The sequence below is a fragment of the Amblyomma mixtum genome, chromosome 5, assembly GCF_055824585.1.
Source record: "Amblyomma mixtum isolate Tamu chromosome 5, ASM5582458v1, whole genome shotgun sequence".
Lineage (NCBI taxonomy): Eukaryota > Metazoa > Arthropoda > Arachnida > Ixodida > Ixodidae > Amblyomma > Amblyomma mixtum.
The window spans coordinates 191,586,724-191,599,117 of record NC_143016.1 but is presented as its reverse complement, the minus strand read 5'-3'; the positions used below and the strand labels follow the sequence as shown (position 1 = coordinate 191,599,117).

Below are 12,394 nucleotides of genomic sequence, written 5' to 3'. Positions count from 1 at the left end.
TCCACTGATTGGCTGTCTGCTCACCAATATAATGGACGGCCTCTCGTATGCCTGCTAATTCAGTGGCCACGTGTGTTACGTTCACTCGTGCGCATGAAAAAATGAACGGCGGCGCAACAAGGACACTAGCAAGAAAGGGACACCACATGCGCACACTACCAACTGTTTATTACACGAAAAGGTGGCATACTTAAACATGCAGCTCAGGCATATTACACTCATCACATTATCGCTCCGAACCAAACACGTGGAAAAAAAGCAGCAACATCAGGATAACAGAGAAGAAACCCTGCAGAAAAAAACTAAGAGATTCTGATAACAGAAATTAGAGGAGGCCATCTCGTAGCAAAAGCAGAGTCATACATGAGAAACAAAATCAGTCAGAAACCAAACACCGAAAATAAAAAGTAAAAAAAGTAAAGAACAAATGACAATCGTAGCAAAGGCAGAGTCAAACACATGAAGCAAAAGCAGTCAGAACCCGAAAAACAACAAAAAGGAAAAGACAAAAACTAACAAAATTAAGAACTCGTGCAGGGCTGCAGGGCTGAAAATGCAGGGCTGAAAAGATGCACAGTACATGACGTCACAAAAAACTATCCAGAAAGGACACTTCATTTCTACAGAGGGATACTGAAGGGTCGGTAACACAAGTGCTTCCCTTCTTATTGATCATAAAAGCCTCCAGAATTTCACATGCCATCTGATCGCGACTCCTGCCCAGAATCCTTATTCCGTTAAGCACTGCCTCACACTCGCAATGCAATCTTTACAATGTAGGGGCAAATTCGACCCGCCTCCGTATTCCAACGATTTTTCATGCTCCCGTGCCCTGGCGTTAGTGCAGCGACCCATCTGGCCTACATAGACCCCTCCGCATGTGGTGTCCCCTTTCTTGTTAGTGTCCTTGTTGCGCCGCCATTCATTTCATCATGCACCAACTCACCCCTCTGGCCATTCTTCACTCGTGCGCATGCGTACCGAAAGTGTGGGCAGCACCGCCAAGTTAGCCATAACAAAAAAAGAAAGCGGCAGCGTCTCACTGGGCCTGTTTCAGAGCTATCTGGTGCTGCTGGGGCAGAGTTTTGCCGCTGGGGAATCCATTCACACTGCAAAGCCAATATCTGTCAAAATAAGAAGAAAAAAATAGTGCTGATGGAAAGTGGGGAGCAGCAGATAAAGCTGGACAAAGATTCTGTGCGTCCTAGTCTTGGGGTCGGAGGTCTGAGCATGAGCGACACTGAATAAGAAACCACCTGCTGAAAGCTAGAAAACAGCCCCATTCACACGGGCGGTTCTTTGCCACATGCCCAAGGGCAAAAAAAGGTAGGGAATGAAGCCGTGCAGTCCATGCGGAGCAGGCAGCCGTGACAATGGCTCACAATGGCGGGTCTGCTCATTCTACCCCACAGCCGCACATTGCTGAAAGAGCCCATCTCCCCAGCAGGACACACGTCATTCAAAATCGAAAGAAGCGCCACTACCTCCAGGTGGCCCCGTCGTGGAAGACAACGCAGTCATAGACCGGCCCCGCGTCCTCAAACTTCTTCTCCAGGCTGGCCAAGACCTCCACCTGGGCCTCCCGCTCCTCCCGCTCCAGCTTCTGCTCCAGGCTCAGCTGCTGCTGCTGCTGCGGCTGCTGGAACAAGCACATTCCGTCACTCCGTCACTCGCCACCTCTCCCCACTCAAACAACGCTGGCAGGAAGCCAACGTACAAAGACAACGTTACATTCGTGCACTGGTCGCAATACGGGAAAAAACTGCAAGGCTGCCTTCCTCGGTGCGCTATCTACGCAGCATCCTCGTCTCACTATGGGCTGCTTGGCACATTGCGTTAGGCCTAGCGCATCACATAATAGACTGTGAGGAATACATCAGTCACACACAAAATTTGTACCCACAAAGAATGGAAGCCTTTGCTTACTGCCTTGCCTTTCACGGTGCGCTATCTACGCAGCGTCCTCGACTCACTATGGGCTGCTTGGCTCATTGCGTTAGGCCTAGCACATCACACAAGACTGTGAAGAATACATCAGTCACACACAAAATTTGTACCCACAGAGAATCATTTCTGTGTCTGTGGCGCTTAGGTCTTATAAGGACGCCTTTGCTGACTGCCTTGTGCAGGAGGAAAGCGACGGCTGGATACAAGAATCCTTCCACACTGCCCAAGCCCATGTTTGGGCAAACTAAAGTGCAGGTCCACTTGATGAGCAAGAGAAATGGCCTTGTTGGCCTCCTGTATGGGAGCCATACAAGTGTGCAGATCTGAACAAGTAGGCACTCAAACTCTTTCAGCCTGTAAAGCGAAGCTGCTAAATAAAGCAAGTCTTCAATAATAAACTTAATGTGAAGGTAAAGTCTATTGGGCGCTCACAGGCTCAGAAATCAAAGCGGGAAAAGACCAGTTATTGTATATCTCCAAAATTTTGCTGAAAAAAAAAGCAACACAAGTAAACGTGAAGAAACTAAAAGGGTCCGGTATCTTCACTCAAAACAACTATTCCAATTCGACTCTTTTAACACAAGCTGATGTGGGAAAGTGCAAAGGCGGAACAGGATGCTAAAAAGAAGGTTTTTCTCGGTCATGATAGGCTGAGGATCGAAAAAGATGTTTTTGTTTGGGATCAAACACAAAACAGGAGCATCCAAGTTATGGCTAATCAATCACTCTGTGGAAACTCAGGCTATGGAATTACTCACTGTGGAATCACCCACTATACAATCACTCGTCGTGAAATCACCTGCTGCGGGATCTCAGGCATGACGTCACTCTCAAACTCAAAAGAAACATGTGCATTTGCTAAACACAAATGCTTGAAACATCATTAATAAATCAGACTGCCTTGAAATAGCGTTACTCCAATACGATCTTCACATCATCATCGGTTCCTGTGCCAGCTGTGGCCACCCTATCCCTGCAAACTTCTTAATCTCAACCGCCCAACTAACTTTGTGCCGCCCCCTGCTATGCTTGCCTTCTCTTGGAATCCACTCTGTTACCCTTAAGGACCAGGGGTTATCTGGCCTTCGCATTACATGCTCAGCCCAAGCCCATTTCTTGCTCTTGATTTCATCTAAATGATGTGCAAAACTGGTGTTTAGAGTGGCTGATGACTTACTCCCCTGTTGACCTTGTCCAGTCATACAAATACTTAGCTATCACCATTTCTAATGATTTATCCTGGAATTCGCATGCAACTAACCTGATATCATCGGCTATAAAACACTTGGCTTCTTAAAACGTCACCAGCGGGATGCCCCTCAACATTTTGCTCATCAGAATTAAACTAGAATACGCATCAGCCATCTGAAACCCTCGTCAAGAATATTTAACGAATGCCCTCGAAGCTGTACAAAACAGAGCCACCAGTTTCATTCGTTCTCCATACTCATGTGACGTTCGCATATAATCATTAAAATTGCAATCAGGCTTGTGTAATCTTTCTGCTCGCTGCCACACGGCCAGCTTTGTCTTGTTCCGCAAGTTTTTTATTCACTGCTGAGGCAAGAACCCTACGTCTGCGTATCCCCTACTACGCAGATCCCATCGCATCGGTCACCTTCGTCCAAGTTCTGCGCCAAGGTACCCGCACTAAGGTCTTTACTGACTCAATTTTTTGGCGAGCAGCAGCTGACCGAAACAGCCTTCTCAACATTATAACTTGCCCATCAAGTTTATGACAGCTTTCAACGCCTGCATCCTGTAAATCCCATTCCTCATGTAACATCCCACTAGGGGTCTTCAAGGAAAATGAAGTGATGGACTAGGATGTCATCAAACTCTGTTTGATCACTGATCCACTCCCTCTTTCCATAGCTCGCTGCGCTGTTCTTAAGTTGAACACCTTTCGTTATCCTACGCATTTTTGCCCCATAGGTGAGTACCAGTAAGATACAGCGGTTAATTTAAACACATTTCAAGATTTCGGTTGGCTAGGCTATATCTTCAACGCATTTTAAAGCTGCTTAATTCAACTGTCTTAAATTCGCTTAATTCAAACTTCTTGACTTGTTCAAATGCTCGCGGCGCAAGAAAAAGTGGCGGCTGAGGTTGGATACGTCCAGTTTGCGGCACTGCCTGAGCTTAAAATTTGGTCCCTCCAAGTGGTTAACTCAGATGCGGTCTGAAGGGGGTTGTGTCAATTGGAGTCGCCCTGACATGGAACAGTTTCGTTTTCTGCACTTCACTACCAGATATTGGCACGCATCTGTATTGACGCTGGGTTACCTGTAGTCAAAATCTGGATTTCCGCATCTTTGCACCTTTCCCTCTCCTCTCGTCACTTTTTGCACGCTCAAATGTCGGTCAGCCGGCTAAACACATTCGGCCCCTCCGCTGACGCCCATGGGAATTCCCCAGGAGGCGGAGCCAACACCTCCTAAAGTGGTTTGGCATCGACAGCGCTGACGCGAAAAACCAATGATTAAATAAAACGGACAGTTGAGCTGGTTGGTACATACTGCTGGGAAAAAACAGCGCTGAGATGAGGGCCGGTCCTGTTGTCCTCTTCTTTCTTCTCAGCGCTGTTTTTTTCCCCAGCAATGATGGCATTCCACTGCTGACGTAAAGAGCGCTACACGACGCAATGCACGCGGATTCAAGCGAAAGCTCGACACCACTGGTTGCTGCGAGGCGTGGAAGCGAAAGTTCTTAAAACTGTATTGTAAATTATCGGCTCACTTTTGAGATCTCGTATGCAGCATGAACGCTCAGGGGCCTGTACTCCACATAATGCAAACACTTTATTAGCCAACCTCCAACACCCTTTTCAGGGACCCTTTAGAGACTCCAGCGAGGGGTATTAGATACCATATTTACTCTATTATAATGCGAGTTTTTTTACCAAAATTAGAAGTGAAATGTTACACCTCACGCTATAATCGAATATTCCTGAAAAAAAAAGCTCGCTATGACATATTTTGCAACATATTGGCTGCTGTGTCATGCAGGTCAGCCCCCAACAATGGGGAACGAAAAAACAGTTAGAATGTCGCATTGGTCGACCAATGGGAACTCCGAGCTACAAATACCCTAAAGCGATCAGCACGGCACATCACATATCGGAGCAGCGGCAGACCAAACTCCCCAAGGCAGTTTCGGTTTCCGCAGTTTTGCGATGTTGTGTTGGCAACCTGACTATCATAGAAGCCAAATCCAGCCAAATTCAAAGTCAAAACTACAACCAAAAGTAATTCTTAGTGTTGACTGAGTGCCCATGCTGGTCTCGCCGTGTTCGTTCATGGTTAGGTTGTTTCAACTGCTTACTGCAATCCACATGATGGCAACACGTGCTAAGTATGACACTCGTTTCAAGAGAAAAGCATCCTGATAGCTGAAAAGCTCGGAAATTCTGAGGCAGCTAGACGGCTGGGTGTGAAGGAGTCAACCATCCGCGGGGGGCGGCTGCAGCGGGAGGTGCCTTTTAAATGCGAGCCCGACTGCAAATGCCTCGCCGTGGCGGTCACGTCGAACTGGAGGAAAAGGTTGCGGACTTCGTAACTGAGCAGCGCAAGTGTTGAGCTGATCTGATTAAGAAGTTTGCGGGATATGGTGGCCGCAGATGGCACAGGACAGGGTTAATTGGAGAGACATGGGAGAGGCCTTTGCCCTGCAGTGGGCGGAGTCAGGCTGCTGCTGATGATGACGAAAAGCACTGTCTGCTCAACCACCAGTCTGACCGGTTGTATGGCTGAAAAAAGTTATCAATAATGCATTGGTGTCCCAATAGATTAAAACCACATTTATTGGAACGTCAAGGGACTGGAGAAAAGGACATAGACTTGGCTGTCCGGAAAAGGTGTCGCGTGGAGTAGCGACATGCTGCTCCACGCGACACCTTTTCCAGACAGCCAAGTCTGTATGTCCTTTTTTGAGGCTGCTCATCTGCTGCATTGCACTGCTTCACAGAATGATACAGCATGTTGTCCATCACTGTAACGCTGCCGGCTTCTTCGGGGACAACATTCAGCCCGCATTCAACGTCTGCGTTGTTCACTGGTAAAGCGTTCGCTCGCTCACCTGGGTGAGTTTTGCTGTCCTCTTGATGAGCGCATTCGTATTTGAACTGCCCCCTCTCGACGCGAAGCACTTCAAGAAGCCAAATGCGAACACCTGCTTGGGACAGCAGCGCACTGTCGGTGTAGGGCACACAGGCAACACAACCAACTTCGCCGACGCCATGTTGGGAAATGGCATCACATCACTACCTCGCAGCAGGCCTCCGCAGAGCTGTGTCCGTGCGGGCTTTGTTAATTTCACCAGTGATTGAAGCACTCTCTACCATCTAAATCTACCAGTCCAAACTATGTTTTCGATTGCTGTGCTTATTGTTTGATTAATAGTCCTACACTGCTCAAATATTCGAGGGACTATGTTTTGTGCTCCTGGAGCCCCAATTGGATGAGACAGCTCTGCCTTCCGTCGTGCTGCAAACATCTGGCGAGACTGTCAGTTAAATAGGCTTGTTGTAGGTTCCAAATTGGGGAAGCAAATTCTAGTTTCTCGGCTGTTAGAAGGACCGAGCTAAAGGGGTGCAGCTTGGTTCATGTTCTTAACTTCTGGCGGAATGACATTAATCCTCGTCTAGACAGCCGGGCATAGCTTGGCACGGACGAAAGTTTTGTAGGCTAGACTGCAAATGAAAGGAGGGGAAATATTGAGGTGCCGTCTGATAAAACCAAGTGATTCTGAAGTGTCAGCAGCAACCTTCACTGGTCTTTTTATTTTTTAGGCGCTCTGTTCCAAGGCAAATGTGCGTGCCTTCACTTCCCTCTATGTGGTCGTTTGCCGAAAATGCGTGGTCATCGCAAGCTGCTCGCTGTGTGGTGGATCCACCGCTACTGTGTAGAACCTGTGAAGGAGGCCACAGAAGGCCCTATTATTTTGAAGCAGTTCTCCTTCGATATTCATGACAGACGGCAAACAGTACACCATGACGTAACTGTGAAAAATCGTCACTGCCATGCAGTTTTCATTACAAAGCAAACCAAAACTGCTCATCTTTCCATCAGTTCAATTTGCTGTGGTGCAAAACAGTTTTCTGAAAGGTTTTTTGTAGTCATTCGACTGTGCAAACTTCAGATCATTCAGACCTATTTTCCAGTCCCTTGACGTTCCAATAAATGTGGTTTTACTCTATTGGGACACCAATGCATTACTGACAACTTTTTTTCAACCATACAACCGGTCAGACTGGTGGTTGAGCAGACATCAGTGCTTTTCATCGTCATCATCATCATCAGCCTGACTACGCCCACTGCAGGGCAAAGGCCTCTCCCATGTCTCTCCAACTGACCCCGTCCTACGCCAGTTGCGGCCGCCCTATCCCTGCAAACTTCTTAATCTCATCTGCCCACCTAACTTTCTGCCGCCCCCTGCTGTGCTTGCCTTCTCCGTTACCCTTAGGGACCAGTGGTTATCTTGCCTTCGCATTACATGCCCTGCCCAAGCCAATTCTTCTTCTCATTTTGACTAGGATGTCACTAACCTGCATTTGTTCCCTCACCCACTGGGCCCGCTTCTGGTTTCATAAGGTTATACGTATCATTTTACTTTCCACAGCTCGCTGCGCTGGCATTAACTCTTTTGCTACCGCGCCATAGGCCATCGTTCACATATGAATGATTCAAATCGCCCGCAGAAAAAAGCTTATTTCGAAGCGTCGTGGACGTGTTGCGCCATCTAGTTTGTGTGCTCAACAACTGTTCTTTTGATTTCAATTTTTGTTTCGGTGTTTCAATATGAGGGGGCACCGTGAAAAATAAAACTTTGAATGGCCACAGCAAAGTCAGCTGGAGAAAATGGCGTCCGCATCGCCGCGCACTCCTTGAAAGCGAAAGCTGACACCAAGCACATTGGCCAGTTTCGGTTTCGTTTTTTGCTATGAAAACAGCGGTTATGAGTCAGGCAACAATGTACAAATGCCAGATTTCGGTTAAGACAGCGAGACTTCACCTCAGGGGCCTGGAACGTCAGCGCATACTTGCATGCAGGTTCTGTTTTCCTTCGCTCTGTGTTTTCTGCGGTGCATGCAGTTTGTAACTGATGAGAGTAGATTGTTTTTGTGCTTCAGGGTCTTCACAACGTATGGCGAAAACAATTTGCCAAATGCTCCAGGTTCCGCATTTTTCAACCAAGACGACAGCCAGGTGTCCATATTGGCGCATCGCTGCAAAGCGGTGCTCGGAAATTCGCTCAACCTCTCGACTTTTTTTTTTATGCTCCTCAGGGTGAAGTGATGAAGAACACGTGCGAAAACACTAATAAATATGCATGGATGAAGATTTTGGACAGGCAAACATACGCTCGGTGTGATGGCTCATGAGAAGACGTGAATCCATTGGAGATGCTGAAGTACATTGAAATCATCATATCGATTGGAATTGTTGACCTGCCGCGACTATATCTCCACTAAAATACAGGAATAATCTATTCTGGCCTTCTGCCATCAAGAATCATATCCCAAATTTAGTTTTTCGCTTTTTTGTTTGTTTGTTTTTTGCACGTAACCGACCTGGGTGATTCAGTGGCGGCAGCATCTATTGACAAGACTTGCAGTGTCCTGGCTTTTGAACCACATCAATAATCACCCATCCTGATGTTTTAGAGCTCTCCTAACGTGCCAAATTTTATCATCTGGCTTTGAGGGAGCAGCTCATTGAAGAAGTCTTCGGGTATGATGAGGTAAAAGAAGTCCACACCCCGAATCCTCCCAAGCGAAAAAATTGGAAAAAAGAAGAAACTGCAAGCTCAGCTATCAGAGAACAAGAGAGGAACAAAGATAAAACGTTATGTGAAGCACCTGTCAGTCTACCTCTGCTTCACATCTTCACCCATGATTGCTTTGTATATCACAACGTTTCATGATAGTTGTGGTACATGATGAATTGTATACATACACATTCTGTGTGCTCTGCTGTTCCCAATGTAACCACGGGGGGTGGGAGCTTGTCAAGCTGCTGTTCAGCACCTTTTTCTCTTGCCCCTTTCCTTACCACTTAAAGTGTGCTCATGCTTCCCTGCACGATCATTAACGCAGCATCCTGTTTGGCCAATGTAGGCAATGTAGTGATAGGGAAAGTGGCAAGACTTTGACCAAGCATTGCGAAAATGCCAATGCAGGCCACATATGAATGAGATCAAGATTCTAGGCCAGGGCAGCAACGCCCTGGGGCGAGAAATAATGGAATCCTTCTTGATAAAGAATGCACATAATTGCATCAGCGATACGTCTCTTACTTTGTATAGAAGCGAGTCAGCATTGTTAAGATCTGTCTTGTAGGGTATGATGGTGTTATCACGTTTATCAGGCATGCTGCGAGTGTATCCGCAGCGCATGCACCTGCTTGTCTTATATGTAGAGGTGTAAACTTCTGACTAAACTAGTTGTTAGTTTGGGCTCATCCTGTCGTGTCTTCGTGTCGTCTTTTTTTTTTTTTGCATAACCTTTCGTGGCATTACAAGCTACAGACACCTTGGAATTTGAGAATTCTCTGGCAACGTGCCCCGCCCCCAGCAGCTTGATAATGAAGAACATTTGGACGGTGCCAACCAGCCTTTTTCTTGATCAGCATCCCCTCAAAGATGCGTGTCTCCTAGAAGGGCATCCTACACCTGCTGCAACTCTGCTCTACCTGCTATCAAGTGGCGCTAAGTAGCAGCTCACAGCTCATTGTTCCACACATGGAACCATCCAAGCTCCGATTCGTACTAGCACGGCAGGAACCATTGGCATCCGAGCATAGAAGCACCGTCTCCTTGTTCTCAATGAGAAGTCACTCATAAAAGTCAGCCCAAGAGGAGCACAACATCCTTACCAAGTGTCAGTGAAATGCTACAGTGCTTGGAAATATGAAATCCAGCAGAGAGCGAAAAGCTTTGCCCATATATACAAACACTTCCAAGCTGCACCAATTAAGAGATCACCTTCTTTTAGTTTGTCACATTAATCCTGATGATGATTGCCTTGCTAAGCCACTGAGGACATGAAATGCAAACCATGATTAATGAGTTAGACAGGCAGAGCAGAACGGTGGGGCTGAAAATTAACATGCAGAAAACCAAAGTAATGTTCAACAGTCTAGCAAGGGAACAGCAGTTCACAATTGATGACGCAATGCTGGAAGTCGTAAGAGAATATGTCTACTTAGGGCAGGTAGTGACAGCTGATCCGGATCATGAGAGGGAAATAACTAGAAGAATAAGAATGGGGTGGAGCGCATACGGCAGGCAGTTTGCCAATATCCCTCAAGAGAAAAGTCTACAACAGCTGTATCTTACCGGTACTCACCTATGAGGCAGAAATGTGGAGGCTAACGAGAAGGGTTCAGCTTAAGTTAAGGACAACGCAGCACGCTATGGAAAGAAAAAAAATGATAGGTGTAGCGTTAAGAGATCGGAAGCACACAGAGTGGGTGAGGGAACCAACACAGGTTAATGACATCCTAGTCGAAATCCAAGAGGGAGAAATGGGCTTGGGCAGGGCATGTAATGCGAAGGCAAGATAATCGCTGGTCCTTAAGGGTGACTGAGTGGATTCCAAGAGAAGGCAAGCATAGCAAGGGGCAGCAGAAAATCAGGTGGGCGGATGAGATTAAGAAGTTTGCTGGGATACAGTGGCAGCAGCTGGCGAGGGACAGGGTTGACTGGAGAGACATGGGGGAGGCCTTTACCCTGCAGTGGGCGTAGTCAGGCTGATTACGATGATGGTGACTTGTGAGCAACATCCTTCCATTTCATGTGGTTCAACTCCTTCCCGCACACCCCCCAGTTAATTTTCAAGCAATGCCAACACTTCGCCATCATGCCACAAAATGGCCCTCACCCAGAATGCCAACTGCATAAAGCGGATGTTCACCAGACAATGACTGTCGTCAATATGCCACTAGAGACCTGCTATGGAAGTTCCATTCTGAGAGAACACACGGAGCAGTGGAAGCTCTTTACTAATTCAAAGCTGATTAAATATGGGGGCAAGCACTGTGGTTGATTATCACTCTGTTAGATCGAAAAGCTACAAAGTCAATGTAGAGGAAAATGCATGGCTACATCGCACAAAAATTAGCCCTCACATCCGATAGATCCAACTTGGAGCAACACTGGCAGTCCCTTAAGGTTCCCGCATAGACGTGTAGGTGCTACATAGCCCATTTCCTTCCCACAGTTTTATTTCGAAATCAGGCCACACAACCAAGGCTGCAGGAAACAAAACAAACCCGTGAAGAAGGATACAGAGATAGCTCCAGACCAACCATTACTCCCACACACAGCGACCAAGTTGGAAAAGCTTCTCTTCAAAGAACAGCCAAGAATCAATCAGTGCCAAGAGACCCAAAGTGAATCAAAGGATCAATTATAAGGTTCAACAAAGACACAATCAAAATTTTTAAGGCGAGAAATATAAAACAAAGAACATGGCCAAAAATTAAAAATGCCAAAAACCGCAATGAAATGATGGGTAACAATATGAACACTAAAAATAATGAAAGCTCAACAGTGAGCACGGCAAAAAAAAATTAGAAACAGCGATGATCAGATAAAAACATGATTGGTACGCATGACAGTGAAAGGATGAAACCCCAACAAATAACATGGCTAAAAAAGCAGGTAAAATAGCGGTGTTCAACTAGAAAGGGCAAAAAGAAAAACCTAGAAATGAGAAACAACTTGCGTTCTAAAGGATGTTGCTAAAATCTGGAATTTCTTGAGACAAAGGCTCCTTCTTTTTCTGACAATGAAATTGAAGGCATGCTCACGCACTGATCGTTCAACTTTGATATGCTGGCAGCTTCGTTAATCTCACATGCGAGCTTGTCAACGTGTCTCCCAAACACAGCGTTTTTTTTTAAGTCTGGTAAGCAGCCTGTGTCAAAAACTTTACAATCCCTGCAGTAAATGCCAAGACGGCGCAACTTTTGAGCACTCACACTGTAGTTGTTTCCTTTCAATCTCTCATTAAAGGGCAACTGCAGCACTTTTATGACAACTTCGCATATTCAAGGATTCAAATCTATATAGGTTGTAGGTAAAGCATGCCAAGTGTTTTCGCACTAGCATTTAAAATAGTGACGTAATCGACGATTGAATTTTGCGCTTCTCCTCAATGCACCAGAGGAGTGCAGGGAAACTCAGCATGATGTCACAGAAGGTATGATTTCAAATTACCGCTGTTGTCAGCCACACCCTGCCCTGACTCGTTAGAGGCTGCCAAACAACTCTCGGCAGGGTTCGCCTTCAGTGGCGTTGTTTTTTTTCCCTTCAAAGCAGGCATTTGTGCGTTAAAAATATACCGATACCTTCGATGATGTCATCATGCGCCCCCCACTTGGCGTTGTGCACTGCGGAGAAGCTTGAAGAGCGTCCGGATTTTTTTCTATGATTACTTCAATAT

The 12,394-nt window shown here is 46.4% G+C and overlaps 1 protein-coding gene across 2 annotated transcripts in view; it reads right to left on the bottom strand.

Annotated features, from left to right (window-relative positions):
• TppII (Tripeptidyl-peptidase II) overlaps positions 1 to 12,394 on the bottom strand; it is a 96,267-nt gene that overhangs the window by 68,740 nt on the left and 15,133 nt on the right. Inside the window, exon 5 of one of the 2 annotated variants that reach the window (XM_089546554.1) lies at positions 1,485 to 1,639. In XM_089546554.1, the coding sequence (XP_089402680.1) occupies positions 1,485 to 1,639 (155 nt within the window). The remainder of the gene's footprint in view (positions 1 to 1,484; positions 1,640 to 12,394) is intronic. The other variant, XM_089546555.1, reaches the window with a different exon arrangement.